The sequence below is a fragment of the Mizuhopecten yessoensis genome, unplaced genomic scaffold, assembly GCF_002113885.1.
Source record: "Mizuhopecten yessoensis strain PY_sf001 unplaced genomic scaffold, ASM211388v2 scaffold2583, whole genome shotgun sequence".
Classification (NCBI taxonomy): Eukaryota; Metazoa; Mollusca; class Bivalvia; order Pectinida; family Pectinidae; genus Mizuhopecten; species Mizuhopecten yessoensis.
In genome coordinates this window covers 76,736-94,646 of record NW_018404618.1, presented here as the reverse complement: position 1 = coordinate 94,646, position 17,911 = coordinate 76,736, and the positions used below count along the sequence as shown (strand labels likewise).

Below are 17,911 nucleotides of genomic sequence, written 5' to 3'. Positions count from 1 at the left end.
AAGTAACAAACAAGTGATGGTATGGTTAACTGACAAAGTAACAAACAAATGATGGTATGGTTAACTGACAAAGTAACAAACATGTGATGGTATTGTTAACAGACAAAGTAACAAACAAGTGATGGTATGGTTAACTGACAAGACAGCTAGGATATAAGTAACAAACATGTGATGGTATGGTTAACGGACAAGACAGCTAGGATATAAGTAACAAACAAGTGATGGGATGGTAAACAGACAAGACAGCTAGGATATAAGTAACAAACAAGTGATGGTATGGTTAACGGACAAGACAGCTAGGACATAAGTAGCAACAAACAAGTGATGGTATGGTTAACAGACAAAGTAACAAACAAGTGATGGTATGGTTAACAGACAAGACAGCTAGGATATAAGTAACAAACAAGTGATGGTATGGTTAACAGACAAGACAGCTAGGATATAAGTAACAAACAAGTGATGGTATGGTTAACGGACAAGACAGCTAGGATATAAGTTACTGTAGCAATACTGTGTTATTGAGTAACAACACAGACCTAACAACACAAACTGTCCCAATAAATTTAAGGGACTGGAGGGCCCTTTGCTTCTCAAACACCTAACGTGTACAGGCCCATTACTTCTCAGACACGGTAAATGTACAGGCCCTGTAGTTCTCAGACACAGTATGTGTACAGGCCCTCTGGTTCTCAGACACAGTATATGTACAGGCCCTCTAGTTCTCAGACACAGTATGTGTACAGGCCCTGTAGTTCTCAGACACAGTAGATGTACAGGCCCTCTAGTTCTGACACAGTATGTGTACAGGCCCTCAGGTTCTCAGACACAGTATATGTACAGGCCCTGTAGTTCTCAGACACAGTATATGTACAGGCCCTGTAGTTCTGACACAGTATGTGTACAAGCCCTCTGGTTCTCAGACACAGTAGATGTACAGGCCCTCTAGTTCTGACACAGTATGTGTACAGGCCCTCTGGTTCTCAGACAAAGTATATGTACAGGCCCGGTAGTTCTCACAGTATTGTACAGGCCCTGTAGTTCTCAGACTCAGTATATGTACAGGCCCTGTAGTTCTGACACAGGATGTGTACAGGCCCTGTAGTTCTGACACGGTATGTGTACAGGCCCTGTAGTTCTCAGACGAACTACAGGGCCTGTACACACACCGTGTCAGAACTACAGGCCCTGTACACATACTGTGTCTGTACAGGCCCTGTAGTTCTCAGACACAGTATATGTACAGGCCCTGTGGTTCTGACACAGTATGTGTACAGGCCCTGTAGTTCTGACATGGTATGTGTACAGGCCCTGTAGTTCTGACACGGTATGTGTACAGGCCCTCTGGTTCTCAGACACAGTATATGTACAGGCCCCGTAGTTCTCAGACACAGCATATGTACAGGCCCTGTGTTTCTGACACAGTATGTGGACAGGCCCTTTAGTTCTGACGTTCAATGTGAACAGGCCCTGTAGTTCTCACACAGTATGTGTACAGGCACTCTGGTTCTCAGACACAGTATTTCTCAGACACAGTATATGTACAGGTATGTACAGGCCCTGTAGCTCTGACACAGTATGTGTACAAGCCCTCTGGTTCTCAGACAAAGTATATGTACAGGCCCTTTGGTTCTCAGACACAGTAACCGTACAGGCCCTCTGCTTCTCAGACACAGTATATGTACAGGCCCTGTAGTTCTCAGACACAATATATGTACAGGCCCTGTAGTTCTGACACAGTATGTGTACAGGCCCTCAGGTTCTCAGACACAGTATATGTACAGGCCCTGTAGTTCTCAGACACAGTATATATACAGGCCCGGTAGTTCTGACACAGTATGTGTACAGGCCCTGTAGTTCTCAGACACAGTATGTGTACAGGCCCTCTGGTTCTCAGACACAGTATGTGTACAGGCCCTCTAGTTCTCAGACACAGTATATGTACAGGCCCTGTAGTTCTCACAGTATGTGCACAGGCCCTCTGGTTCTCAGACACAGTATGTGTACAGGCCCTGTAGTTCTCAGACTCAGTATATGTACAGGCCCTGTAGTTCTCAGAAACAGTATATGTACAGGCCCTGTAGTTCTCAGACACAGTACGTGTACAGGCCCTCTGGTTCTCAGACACAGTATATGTACAGGCCCTGTAGTTCTCAGACACAGTATGTGTACAGGCCCTCTTGTTCTCAGACACAGTACATGTACAGGCCCTGTAGTTCTCACAGTATTGTTCAGGCCCTGTAGTTCTCAGACTCAGTATATGTACAGGCCCTGTAGTTCTCAGAAACAGTATATTTACAGGCCCTGTAGTTCCCAGACACAGTACGTGTACAGGCCCTCTGGTTCTCAGATACAGTACGTGTTCAGGCCCTGTAGTTCTCAGACACAGTATGTGTACAGGCCCTCTGGTTCTCAGACACAGTATATGTACAGGCCCTGTAGTTCTCAGACACAGTATATGTACAGGCCCTGTAGTTCTCAGACACAGTATGTGTAAAGGCCCTCTGTTTCTCAGACACTGTATATGTACAGGCCCGGTAGTTCTCAGACACAGTATGTGTACAGGCCCTGTAGTTCACAGACACAGTATATGTACAGGCCCTGTAGTTCTCAGACACAGTATGTGTAAAGTCCCTCTGTTTCTCAGAAACTGTATATGTACAGGCCCTTTAGTTCACAGACACAGTATAAGTTCTCAGACTCAGTATATGTACAGGACCGGTAGTTCTCAGAAACAGTACGTGTACAGGCCCTCTGGTTCTCAGACACAGTATGTGTACAGGCCCTCTGTTTCTCAGACACAGTATATGTACAAGCCATGTAGTTCTTAGACACAGTATATGTACAGGCCCTCTAGTTCTCAGACACAGTATATGTACAGGCCCTCTGGTTCTCAGACACAGTATGTGTACAGGCCCTCTGGTTCTCAGACACAGTATATTTACAGGCCCTCTGGTTCTTAGACACAGTGTACAGGCCCTCTGGTTCTCAGACACAGTATATTTACAGGCCCTCTGGTTCTTAGACACAGTGTACAGGCCCTCTGGTTCTCAGACACAGTATATTTACAGGCCCTCTGGTTCTTAGACACAGTATATATACAGGCCCGGTAGTTCTCAGACACAGTATGTGTTAAGGCCCTCTGGTTCTCAGACACAGTATGTGTAAAGGCCCTGTAGTTCTCAGACACAGTATATGTACAGGCCCTCTGGTTCTCAGACACAGTATATGTACAGGCCCGGTAGTTCTCAGACACTATATATGTACAGGCCCTGTAGTTCTCAGACACAGTATGTGTACAGGCCCTCTGGTTCTCAGACACAGTATGTGTACAGGCCCTGTAGTTCTCAGACACAGTATATATACAGGCCCGGTAGTTCTCAGACACAGTATGTATACAGGCCCTGTAGTTCTCAGACACAGTATGTGTACAGGCCTTCTGGTTCTCAGACACAGTATATGTACAGGCCCGGTAGTTCTCAGACAGAGTATATGTTCAGGCCCTGTAGTTCTCAGACACAGTATGTGTACAGGCCCTGTAGTTCTCAGACACAGTATATATACAGGCCCGGTAGTTCTCAGACAGAGGATATGTTCAGGCCCTGTAGTTCTCAGACACAGTATTTGTACAGGCCTTCTGGTTCTCAGACACAGACACAGTATATGTACAGGCCCTGTGGTTCTCAGACACAGTATGTGTACAGGCCCTGTAGTTCTCAGACACAATATATGTACAGGCCCTGTAGTTCTCAGACACAGTATATGTACAGGTCCTCATGTTCTCCCGTTTACTCTTTCAGTAACTTCTGTTTCTAGCTCACCTGGACTGCGACGTCCTGTCGTCATTTTTTTCTTTTAAATGACTTCTTCTGAAGAACTGCAGGACCTAGGGTCATGATATATGGCCAGTAAGTACCTGGGATGGAATGCTATAAAGTTTCCTCATTAAAATGATATTGAACTACTTTCAAGGTCACAGGGGTCAAAATTCAAACAACAATATCCTAAGAACCATTTGAACTAGAGTCATGATACTTGGGTATGTTATGTAGACCAGCAGTGCAAATCATTTTCTCAATTACAGTAATGAGGTCAAAGGTCAACTTTAAGTGCTAGTCAGGGGTCAAATGTCAATTTTGGTTAAAAACTTTAACAATCTTCATCTCAAGTTCCATAGGGCACAGGGTCATGATATTTGGCCAGTAGGTATCTGGGATGGAGTGCTATAAAGTTTCCTCATTAAAAAGACCTAGACCTACCTTCAAGGTCACATGGGTCAAATATGTTAAAAACTTCAAACAACAATATTCTAAGAACCATTTGGACTAGAGTCATGATACTTGGGTATGTTATGTAATCCAGCTGTGTGAATTGTTTACTTTATTACAGTAATGAGGTCAGAGGTCAACTTTAAGTTGGGAGTCAAAGGTCAATGTGGGTTAAAAGCTTCAAAATTAAAATTTCAAATTTCAAACAACAATATCTTCAGAACCGTTTAAGAGATGTTAAAATATCTTGTGTTATAGTTACCAAATTTAGTCTTAAGTTACCTATATATCAGTTTCATGTAACAAAAGAAACAGGTGAGCGATACAGGCCCTCTGGGCCTCTTGTTAGTTTCACCGTTGTTACATGGCATCATGACATGTAACCAGAAAGCTGATGCTTAAAGTGTTAGATAAGATGTACATATCACCTTTATACAGAACAAGCACGTGTTTTGGTCTTACATTTTTTATTAGAATTAGATAACTAGTCTGTCTCTCCAATCACTTCTATTGAGCATCAGGTCGATATTTCTCAATTGCAGGCGTGGAACGGAGATTTGTGTACATGTCTAATACTTGATTCCTGTTTTTGTATATATCTGTTGTGGAACTCCATGAATGTAGATCTGATAACCTGTTCTATAAAAGAAAAAAAATGGAAATTTGAAAGTCTTTGTATCACTATCACTTAATAAACACCATTATGACTATTATTTAACAAACACTTGAGAATGTTACAATGGTCTGTAAGATATAATTATACTAAATTTAAAAATCACACCAGGAATTATGGAATCTCCACTGAGAGTACAACTGTACAGCATGTCTTTGAATGGCACACAGATAAATCATAATACCTGTACTATATAATATAGATAGATTTCCTGCTATACGATTGGCTGATACCTGTACTATATTATATATGATAGATTTCCTGCTATACAATTAGTTGATACCAGTACTATATAATATATGATAGATTTTCTGCTATACAATTAGTTGATACCTGTTCTATATAATATATGATACATTTCCTGCTATACGATTAGTTGATACCTGTAGTATATAATATATGATAGATTTTCTGCTATACAATTAGTTGATACCAGTACTATATAATATATGATAGTTTTCCTGCTATACGCCTGGCTGATACCTTTACTATATTATATAATATATGATAGATTTCCTCCTATACGATTAGTTGATACCTGTACTATATAATATATGATAGTTTTCCTGCTATACGATTGGCTGATACCTTTACTATATAATATATGATAGATTTCCTGCTATACAATTAGTTGATCCCTGTACTATATAATATATGATAGATTTCCTGCTATACGATTGGCTGATACCTTTACTATATAATATATGATATATTTCCTGCTATACGATTGGCTGATACCTTTACTATATTATATAATATATGATAGATTTCCTGCTATACTATTGGCCGATACCTGTACTATATAATATATGATATATTTCCTGCTATACGATTGGCTGATACCTGTACTATATTATATATGATAGATTTCCTGCTATACGATTGGCTGATACCTGTACTATATAATATACGATAGATTTCCTGCTATTCGATTGGCTGATACCTGTACTATATAATTTATGATAGATTTACTGCTATACGATTGGCTGATACCTGTACTATATAATATATGATAAATTTCCTGCTATACGATGGGATGATACCTGCTTTGCTGACCTTTATAAATAAGTCAACACCCTAAGGTTGACACAATATGATATTGGTGGTACGTACCCAAAAAGAGTTTTCTTATCAATGCATTATATGTTAACTTGATTCCTCACCCTATAGAAATGGACATATAGCCCATCGATTGCAGTCTGTTGCATTACCTTGTTTGTAAAATGTCAAGTAATAGAGCGATTATTTATCTCTGTTGAGGTTGATACAATAATTTATCAACTCGAGGAGGATAATATTTCCTAATGCTTAGATGTGAACAACAATCCAATCTCTATATAGATTTCTTATTTACAATGGTTATGGTAGGCTCACCTCTAGGAGTTGTACGCTGTTAAACTGTTGTTGCGCTGGCCTGTCATTATGATGAAGGGGCCGAGTACCTCGACTGACACAATCCTGAAAAACACAAAATTAATGTGAAAAAATAACTTAAAAATGAAGTGTTTAAAATTGAACAATACCTTGAATATATATTTTTTGAACTACATGTATACTGTTCAAACAAACCTACCAGTCTGAAGTGGTCCCTGTCTAATCCAGTACTCTGTCTATATCTGATTTGATATTTGATCAGCACTTCCTTTCGTAAATGTTGTATATATCAACCTTGTCTTATCAGTACCTATATACTCTAAACAGACAATGTTTAGGCAAACTTGATGTAATGTTGATATTTAGCATTTACCACTCTTATCACCCATAATTACTATTTACCATTCTATCACCCATCATAACTATTTACCACTCTATCACCCATCCTTACTATTTACCATTCTATCACCCATCATTACTATTTACAACTCTTTCACCAATCATTACTATTTACCACTCTATCACCCATAATTACTATTTACCACTCTATCACCCATCATTACTATTTACCACTCTATCACCCATCATTACTATTTGCCATTCTATTACCCATCATTACTATTTACCACTCTATCACCCATCATTGCTATTTACCATTCTATCACCCATCATTATTATTTACCCCTCTATCACCCATCATTACTATTTGCCATTCTATCACCCATCATTACTATTTACCACTCTATCAACAATCATTACTATTTACCACTCTATCACACATCATTACTATTTACCATTCTATCACCCATCATTACTATTTACCACTCTATCAACAATCATTACTATCTACCACTCTATCACACATCATTACTATTTACCACTATCACCCATCATTACTATTTACCACTCTATCACACATCATTACTATTTACCACTATCACACATCATTACTATTTACCACTATCACACATCATTACTATTTACCACTCTATCACCAAACACTATATGGTTATCTCTGGGTTTGGAGGGGTCTACTGGCTCGAAGACCCCAAGCCAAAGGCCGAGATAACAAATTAGTCAACCTGACAATCTTTTATTACATTATTTCCTGCAAAATAAGTCACTTTGAGAGTTTGAGTTGTACTTGACTGCTACCAAAATAGCTCCCAAGGCCTACCGTGCATCTTTTTAATATTTTTGGCAATAATGGCAACCATCCTTACAATAAGCACCCTAGCAGCCCCCTCGTTGCCTGTTTTGATGAATTTGCTGTCGTTTTAGATTGCTTGTAAGCTATTTCATCCTGTGAATGATTTGCAAACCTTGAACACTTGTGTGTTTCAGACGCCATCTTTATTGTTATGAAGAGAGATTCTAGTTCGAGTTATCTCACCTCGTACGTGCTTTTATAGACCCCAGCGGAGCGGGTTCTATAGAAATATAGACCCCCTCAAGATATCCAATCAGAAATAGTGTTTCAAATAAGAAGGGTGACAATAGTATTTAACACTCTATGCTACTTATCTAGCTATGAATGCCATGGCTACAATTTTTGTAATAAAAACTAAATGCTGAATTTGATAAAAATGTTTTCTATGAAATTAAAAGCGTTTGAAAAATAGTAATTGCAAGCACTGAACATCATTTAGTTGGCATTCATAGTCATTATGAACATGACAAATTCAACATGAAATGGAATATGTCACACTTCAGTCGGCCTATACTATGACTTTGAATGCCAACTGAAAGCTGTTTAATGCTAAATAAATACACTTTGTTCATTCTGGGTCATCTATCCCTGCAAAAAACTTTTTTCAGATGTAAAATTCATGACCAATTTGTATATCTTCCTTCATTTTTGTTTGTTCCTCAGTGCTACAATTAAGACATTCACTTGCACACATATAGTTAAAAAAATTAAACTTTTGATACCCATCATCACTTGCTGTAAAAATAGGACCTGGTACAAACAGGTTTTATCATATCAAGCTTAGACAGATTTCTGTAATTAAACAAGAGGCCCAAGGGCCTTAGCGGTCACCTGAGTTATATCATAGGTACTGGTAGCTTTATTTTATTGTTTAGATGTGATGTGGAAATCAGCACGTAAACTAAGTGAAATACAATTTTACAAAGAAATACTCTCATTCACCTAAGATGATTCTGACTAAGTTTGAGTAATTTTCTGCTGAAAATAGATAAAATATATAACGAAAAGTGTTATTTCCCTATATAAACTATATTAAACTTTACCCCCTCCCTAAGGGAGAACGGATAGCTCGGGGTCCTGAAATTTACAATTTAAATAAAGCCCCTGATGATTTTCTTTCCATGCAGAGAAAATGAATGTAGTACCTCTGAGTCTGGAAGTGAAAAATTTGGAAATATTGGTTAATTTTCCATTTGGGGCCCCGCCCTGGCCCCTAGGGTTGGGGTAGGAATTTCAATTTTACAATTTGAAACCATCTCCCTCCAAGGATAATTCTCACCAAGTAAAAATAATTTCCTACAGAAAGTTGTCAAAATATACCCAAAAGTGTTATTTCCCTAAATAAACTATAGTAAACTTTACCCCCTCCCCAAGGGAGAACGGATAGCTCGGGGGTCCTGAAATTTACAATTTAAGTAAAGCCCCTGATGATCTTTCTTTCCACGTAGAGAAAATCACTGTAGTACCTCTGAGTCTGGAGAAGAAGATTTTTGAAATATTGATTAATTTTCCCTTTGGGGCCCCGCCCTGGCCCCAGGGGTCGGGGTAGGAATCTCAATTTTACAATTTGAAACCATCTACCTCCAAGGATAATTCTCACCAAGTAAAAATAATTTCCTACAGAAAGTTGTCAAAATATACCCAAAAGTGTTATTTCCCTATATAAACTATAGTAAACTTTACCCCCTCCCCAAGGGAGAACGGATAGCTCGGGGGTCCTGAAATTTACAATTTAAGTAAAGCCCCTGATGATCTTTCTTTCCACGCAGAGAAAATGAGTGTAGTACCTCTGAGTCTGAAGAAGAAGATTTTTGAAATATTGGTTAATTTTCCCTTTGGGGCCCCGCCCTGGCCCCAGGGGTTGGGGTAGGAATCCCAATTTTACAATTTTGAAGCCTCATCTACCAAGGATGATTCTGACCATGTTTGAAAAAAATCCATCCACAGGTTCTTGAGAAGAAGTTGAAAATGTAAAAGTTTACGCACGACGCACGACGGACGACGACGGACAATGAGCGATTAGAATAGGTCACTTGAACAAAGCTCAGGTGACCTAAAAAACATGCAATTAAGGTCAAGGGTCAAAATTAACCACTTACTCTCAGTCTGTTGAGGATAGCATGTCTGGCTGCTATTGCCACAACTGCTCTATCACTTTGTATGGTCAGTGTTTCACCCTCAATGGTTAGCTCAAGCTTCTGTCCTCCCACTGTCACCATGGAGACAGAGCCGTTCCGAGGGCTCACTGAGCTGGAGTGGAGTAGATAACTCAGCAGAGGACAGGTTTCTGTTGACACACCATAGCATACAACCAATATAGGGTCTGTAGGGGTGGGTTTTACATCAATGAATGGGTAATGGCCTTTAGCTATAAAAAATATAGATTTTCAATAGAGATGATGGACAACTTTTCATTTATTGTAATTACTTTGACAGGAAATTAAATTTTGTTGTATAATCTTTAAAAAGAATGGCTCTCATGGATGTATACCTGCAGGCTATGTTTGACTTACCTTTGCAGTACACAGACAGTTGGTCAGACTCCAGGACATTGTTTGGAACATGGATCTTGATAGTTGCTGGTGTGGGAGTAGGGAGGGATTCCACACACTGGAATATTGGTCGGGTCGCTGCCATCTCTCTCACCAGCTGTGTCATACTAACCTCTTGGGTGCGTGAGGTCACAGTGGTCACATCCTCTGGAGTGACCAGGCCATACAAGATGTCCAGGGTAGTTGTACTGACCAGTACACTCATAACAGGCAGGCTCCGGGTATTGTTTGTGGACTGGAGCAGCAGACTAGTTTTCACCTCCACTGGCCTCAGTAGGGAGTGATGTGAAGCTGGTGGCACCATTCTGAACTCCACTCCTGCCCCTAGTCCCAGCTCATGAGGAATAGGGAAAGACGAGTGCATAAACTCTTGTTTGTCATCACTCAAAATTACTGTAACCATCCAATCACTAGACAAATGCATCTCACTCATGTTAGTCATGTGACAGGAAAACACCCACTCATTGCTCTGTTGTAAACGAGTGCATACATGAGCGACGGAGTAAGAGAAATGGAGTGGAAAGTCTGGGCTGTGTGGGTCCTGTGTGGACAGAAAGGCAGCCATGTTGAGTTGAGCTAACATTCCTGTCTGGTGAGACTGTTGCTGTGTCAGAGCTTCAGTTTCTTGGCTACACATATTGATGCTATGGAGCAGGTCTCGGATGGTCTGACCAGTACCCCGTGCCAGTCGCCCTCGTTGTCGTCTTAGTGCAGGATTTATTACCTTGAGTGAGAGTCCAGGGGTCACAAGCATCAAGTCACAGGCACCACCTACAACACAAGTGTACACATCCAGCCCATTACTAGCAACAATGCCACATCCGCTTGGCAAAAAAAATCCTTTACTAACTCCTATGTAATGACTGTTATACTAAAATCATATCATAAAAGGTGTCATCAAATTTGTAATATTAGCTTGACATTTTCTTCCTTCCATAACTATGAATGCATATATAGCTAATGACCTTAACATTGATTCTGGTAGCCACTCACCTTGGGTATGGTTATAGTTATGGAGACAGGCCAGCTCCTGGACCCCGGCATACATCAGCCCTTCAGTGTGGGAAGACAATCCTGTTGGCTCTGGACTAGTCTCAAGTAGGGTCTCAAACACATCCATCCCTGTTGAATGGTACATCTTACTGCCATGCGTATCAACATCCTGTACTGGGCCTGGTAAGGCAAACTCAATAAATTCCAGCTTCTGGGGTTTCCCCAGGGAGGAAGTAGCTAGCAGTGCTCTACCATCCTGTGATGTCACAATCAATCCAGTATGTCTGTCCTGGATGCCAACCTCTAAACCTGGTGGCTCACTGGTATCTGTCACTTTTAAATCTATCTTCCCTACTCCAACAACTGCATAGTGAGTGTGGCAGAAAAGTTTTACATTTCTATTTGTTGTGTCAAGAGATTTGATTGGTGCATAGTATATAGAGCCCTCTGGTGGACATATCAACAGCAAAGGGGAGTTCAGCAATGACAACTCAAAACCACACAAAGCCTGGAAAAAGTCATTTGAGATGTCCAGAATAGATGAGAAGTTTTGTTGGTCAGGGTTGCCATCACTGGACATAACTAAATGTAAGGATACAGACATGTCCTCAGAGCTGTGAAGGGGAGGGAACTCTTGTCCGTCTCCAGAATGTGTAAAGTATTGATGGTTGGACGTCAGATCACTACATGAGACTGGCAGGTGTCTAAGTATAACATAGGTCTGTAGAGGGGTTTTGTGATTCTCTGCATGCAATTCACCCAGTGGATATAATTGTATTAAGTAATGATCCTGACAACATGATGCTATGGTAACTATTCCACATCCAACAGCTAGACCGACTACTTCCTGTCCCACTTCGATTAGTGAATGATCCCCAGTGGCCTGGTAAACTGGCTGGGATACAGGGTCAAACTCCTTTGCCCCAAAGATGGAATCTTTGCCAAGAAGTTCGCTGAAAATTTCCTGATTTCCTCTTCTTGTTTCGGTTTGTGGTACGCTTTTGCTTGCTCTAAAATAAGAATGCATTATAAGGCATATCATTCAGTTGGTATTTTTTTAATAGAAAACCGAATGTATGAAGCTTTCCAGTCACTGGAAATCAATTCAGTCCATATCTGCTAGTTACCACACTCTGACCTACTGATCAAAGTCATTACCCAAAGAAATGGTCTTAATACCCGGTAAGATTACATATCTTGTTGCTATATATAAATCACTTTAATATCATCCATGTGATTAGCCATAACAAGGTACTGTCATACTCAACATTTGTATGGAGATCCATTGTAAATATAAAACATTAGATTGATGACATCTTCTAATGATAGTAATTCCTTAAGTTCCTTATGATACCATGACCTTCATCACATCACAATGACACCTGAACCTGTTTGAGACATTATGTATCAGTAGAGCAGTGACATAGTGTATCAGTAGAGCAGTGACATTATGTATCAGTAGAGCAGTGATATTATGTATCAGTAGAGCTGTGACATTATGTATCAGTAGAGCAGTGACATCATGTATCCGTAGAACAGTGACATTATGTATCAGTAGGTCAGTGACATTATGTATCAGTAGGGCAGTGGCATTATGTATCAGTAGAGCAGTGACATTGTGTATCAGTAGATTGTGTATCAGTAGATCAGTGACATTGTGTATCAGTAGAGCAGTGATATTATGTATCAGTAGAGCAGTGACATTATGCATCAGTAGGGCAGTGACATTATGTATCAGTAGAGAAGTGACATTATGTATCAGTAGGGCAGTGACCCTTATGATACCATGACCTTCATCACATCACAATGACACCTTAACCTGTTTGAGACATTATGTATCAGTAGAGCAGTGACATAGTGTATCATTAGAGCAGTGACATTATGTATCAGTAGAGCAGGGACATTATGTATCAGTAGGGCAGTGACATTATGTATCATTAGAGCAGTGACATTGTGTATCAGTAGATTGTGTATCAGTAGATCAGTGACATTGTGTATCAGTAGGAAAGTGACACTGTGTCTCAGTAGAGCAGTGACATTATGTATCAGTAGAGCAGTTACATTATGTATCAGTAGAGCAGTGACATTGTGTATCAGTAGATCAGTGACATTGTGTATCAGTAGGGCAGTGTTATTGTGTATCAGTAGAGCAGTGACATTATATATCAGTAGAGCAGTGACATTATGTATCAGTAGGGAAGTGACATTGTGTATCAGTAGAGCAGTGAGATTATGTATCAGTAGGGCAGTGACATTGTGTAACAGTAGAGCAGTGACATTATGTATCAGTATAGCAGTGACATTGTATATCAGTAGAGCAGTGACATTATGTATCCGTAGAACAGTGACATTATGTATCAGTAGAGCAGTGATAGGCAGTGACATTATGTATCAGTAGAGCAGGGACATTGTGTATCAGTAGAACAGTGACATTGTGCATCAGTAGAGCAGTGACATTGTGTATCAGTAGGTGGGGGCGATGTGTATCAGTAGAGCAGGGACATTATGTATCAGTAGGGCAGTGACAATATGTATCAGTAGAGCAGTGACATTATGCATCAGTAGGGCAGTGACATTATGTATCATTAGAGCAGTGACATTGTGTATCAGTAGGTGGGGGCGATGTGTATCAGTAGAGCAGTGAGATTATGTATCAGTAGGGCAGTGACATTATGGATGAGTAGAGCAGTGACATTGTGTATCAGTAGGTGGGGGCGATGTGTATCAGTAGAGCAGTGCCATTATGTATCAGTAGGGCAGTGACATTATGGATGAGTAGAGCAGTGACATTGTGTATCAGTAGGTGGGGGCGATGTGTATCAGTAGAGCAGTGACATTATATATCAGTAGGGCAGTGACATTATGTATCATTAGAGCAGTGACATTGTGTATCAGTAGGTGGGGGCGATGTGTATCAGTAGAGCAGTGCCATTATGTATCAGTAGGGCAGTGACATTATGGATGAGTAGAGCAGTGACATTGTGTATCAGTAGGGAAGTGACATTGTGTATCAGTAGAGCAGTGAGATTATGTATCAGTAGGGCAGTGACATTATGGATGAGTAGAGCAGTGACATTGTGTATCAGTAGGTGGGGGCGATGTGTATCAGTAGAGCAGTGCCATTATGTATCAGTAGGGCAGTGACAATATGTATCAGTAGAGCAGCGACATTATGTATCAGTAGAGCAGTGACATTGAGTATCAGTAGGGCAGTGACATTATGTATCAGTAGAGAAGTGACATTATGTATCAGTAGGGCAGTGGCATTATGTATCAGTAGAGCAGTGACATTGTATATCAGTAGAGCAGTGACATTATGTATCGGTAGAGCAGCGACATTATGTATCAGTAGGGCAGTGACAGTATGTATCAGTAGAGCAGTGACATTGTATATCAGTAGAGCAGTGACATTATGCATCAGTAGGGCAGTGACATTATGTATCAGTAGCGCAGTGACATTGTGTATCAGTAGAGCAGTGAGATTATGTATCAGTAGGGCAGTGACATTATGGATGAGTAGAGCAGTGACATTGTGTATCAGTAGGTGGGGGCGATGTGTATCAGTAGAGCAGTGAGATTATGTATCAGTAGGGCAGTGACATTATGGATGAGTAGAGCAGTGACATTGTGTATCAGTAGGGCAGTGACATTACGTATCAGTAGAGCAGTGACATTAGGTATCAGTAGGGCAGTGACAATGTGTATCAGTAGGGCAGTGACAAAGAATTTCTAAAAAATGTAACTAACCTTTACTTGAGCACAGCAACATGAAACATGTACTCATATGAGGTATTGATAAATCTGGAGATATAATAACTATCAATATTCACCAATCACAACAAGATTGTCAACATACTTGTTGGTTAAAACTTGACTTTCAAACACAGCATAAAGGTGACACTTAGTTAAGATGTATAACACCCAACCAGCATTCTTTGAATCATTTAGTTCATGGTGTCCAACACACATATCCAGCACCAACTCCGGGACTGCCACGATACCCTGAAATGTAAAACAGTTTCTCCATTGTGGTACAGGATTGGCAGCTTTCGGAAGACAGCTGATATTATTGTCAAACTTGTGCCTTGTTCCTTTATCCACATATTTACAATCTATATTTCGAAATACTCTGATCATGTGTTTCTAATTCCATACAAGTAGCTAAGCGTGACTCCTGTGTACCATAAAGTGTATTTTGGTTACTTTTTACTTTTATGTCTTCTATGGGATACTGCCCAACTTCAACAAGTTGAAGATAATTGGCAAGAGAGAGAGCTACGCTGGTTACTGTATAAAAACTGTATAACAAGAGGTCTAATAAATGTGAGAAAGTGCTAATTTGAAGGAATCAAGAGAATTGATTAGAGGTGATATGTCGGGGTAAGTTGTTCCAGTCGGAAATAATTCTTGGAAAAAAAGAAAGTTTTCTACTGAAGACGTCAAGCAATTTTAAATATACGAAACCATTTTGGAAGATTTTGATTGTACATAGGATTATACGGTTGCCTTCTACTTTTGAGCTGAAGGGAATTTCCCTGGTATAAACACACAGTTCTGGGTTGTTTCGCCCAAAACCCTGTTCGCCCTAGGTTGTTTCGTACTTCAAGAAAAAAAAATAGGGCAAAACAACCTGTTACCAAACAACACAGTTGACACTTACACCTTTCCTGTTAACCATATATTGTCATGCATCTGCAGTGTACCAGTAGTCTGCTAAAACTGACCATAATCACATCTATATTCTGATGGATTGGCTCTTTATGGTCGTGTAGCGAAATTGGACGTTGGCAACAAGGTAGTTCAATTGGTGGCTAGAGCATCCATCTTAAAGTTTGGAGGGTCCCAGTCAGGTGTTGTATTTCTGTTACAGTTCATAAACAGGTGTAGTAGGACGAGGAATAGTGATAAAGATAGTTCTGTCGTTGGGGCTCGAACCCGCAACCCTTGGCGCTCCAGCTCAATGCTCTACAGCTGCATGTGCTTAAAAGGGAAATTCCCTACAGCTGACGCTTTTAAGGCAAATTAATCAATGCACATCTTTTACACTATTCCCCCCGTTTTTCAAACAGCAACCCAGGTTATTTGATTCTCCCTCAAAGTGCCGTCGCTGGGGCTCGAACCCGCGACCCTTGGTGCTTCAGCCCAATGCTCTACCGCTGAGCTAAAGGCATACTTGCCAACTCTCCCTATTTAGACTCCCGATTTTGGACCCTAAAGTTAAGTATTTTCAACAAGTGAATTTGCTAAATTATTTCTTTTTTCGAAGACTTAATGATTTCACCTGAAAGAACAGCTGAAATGATGTCACCTGAAAGAACAGCTGAAATGATTCAATTTAAAAGTGTTATTTTCTCCTCGGCTGTATACATACACACATTATATTTATGTATATAATTCTGTAGCGGAACTGGACTGGTTCAATCGTCAGCGACCAGATAGCTCAATTGGTTGAGCGTCCGTCTAGAGTTCAGAAGGTCCCGGGTTCGAACCACGGATGCGTAATCAGTCCCCCATGGAAATTTCAAAAGTTGGCAAGTATGTAAAGGATATTCCTTACAGCTGACGCGTACGCTTGTAAGACAACCTAATCAATGCCCATGTGATTCTCGACTCGCCGGTGTACGTGTAACAGGAGAGGAGAAATGCACGGCCAGACCGGGGTTCGAACCCGGGACCATCCGAACTCTAGACGGACGCTCTACCCAGTCCAGTTCCACTACATTAGAACAAAAACCACCGACTGTCTAGAACGAAAATCGCCTCGTGATAACGCATGATCTCACCTGTAACTGACATTGTCTGTAGATGTGTAAACGTGTTTTAGCCTTGTCCAATGTTGCTGAAACAATCTCGTCAGTGTTGACGTCCCGCACAACTTTCATGTTTCCCGGTATCAGCTACAGTGGTCTAGTGTACACTCAGGATACCAAACGCGGAGTTGACCGGATTTCGTATGTGTCTCTCCTTAGTCAATCACACATCCTCTCCCCTAGCTGTGACCAGTCACATAAACGTTGATACCAGATAAAAAACACATTGATTATATTTGCTGGTGGGAGATACATTACTTATCTAGTAGCAACCGTCTGGCAACCTTAGTAAAACAGAAACATTGGAGGGTTACCTTTCTGTACATATTGTCACAAATTAATTCTTGTATAACTATAACTGAAGATGCATTAGTGCATTGCATTGTTTGTTAGGTAATTGGGCTGATAATTAGCTACTGTTTAATACACGAATTCGTTTAGTTACTAGTACATGTGTAGGTACAACACCCATTGCAAACTGTCATCTGCTACAGCACTGTCCTGTCACTCTGGTGGCTGGATTACAAGAGTCATGCCCGACGGCCTACCTGGGGTCAGACATATATGCGCATGTGCATCAGAGGTCAAGCACCCAGAGTGAACAGGCAGTGCTGTTCATTTGGGTGTTAGCAAGCAGAAAGGCCAGAGCTAGATTGGACAGTGAACATGTCTGAAGCTCAGCTAATTAGGATGAGTCTTATACCAACAGCTGGGGTGAAGTTCACCCCCAGGACTCGGTAACTCAATAACCAATGTGCACGTGAGCCTCCCCCGGAGAGGAGGATGCGTTAATACCTGGGTCTGACTTCACCTCCTCCTGTTCACCGGTGATATACCGGTTAGTATAATGAAAAAACAGCCAAGTTGCTTCCATCATGAGTTTGGTGAAGGTCTGGTGAAACTGGGGTGAAAGCTTGGTGATTGTGTGATGTAATTTACGTCTTTTCGTTGTTTGACATAATTCTATTACGGAAATAAATCCTTCGTTCAAGTTTATCTCTGCGATGTGTGGTGTTTTCTGTAGAGTACACAGT

At 40.6% G+C, this 17,911-nt stretch overlaps 1 protein-coding gene across 1 annotated transcript; it reads right to left on the bottom strand.

Moving 5' to 3' along the window:
* Window positions 1-4,723: 4,723 nt before the first annotated feature.
* On the bottom strand, window positions 4,724-17,111 carry LOC110446124. Its single transcript, XM_021491110.1, has 7 exons — window positions 16,851-17,111; window positions 14,924-15,069; window positions 11,068-12,077; window positions 10,036-10,845; window positions 9,622-9,809; window positions 6,313-6,396; window positions 4,724-4,904 (listed from the first exon to the last, which is right to left on the bottom strand). The coding sequence occupies exons 1-7, from the start codon at window positions 16,947-16,949 to the stop codon at window positions 4,773-4,775; spliced, it is 2,469 nt and encodes an 822-aa protein (XP_021346785.1). The 5' UTR covers window positions 16,950-17,111; the 3' UTR covers window positions 4,724-4,772.
* Between the last annotated feature and the right edge of the window lie 800 nt (window positions 17,112-17,911).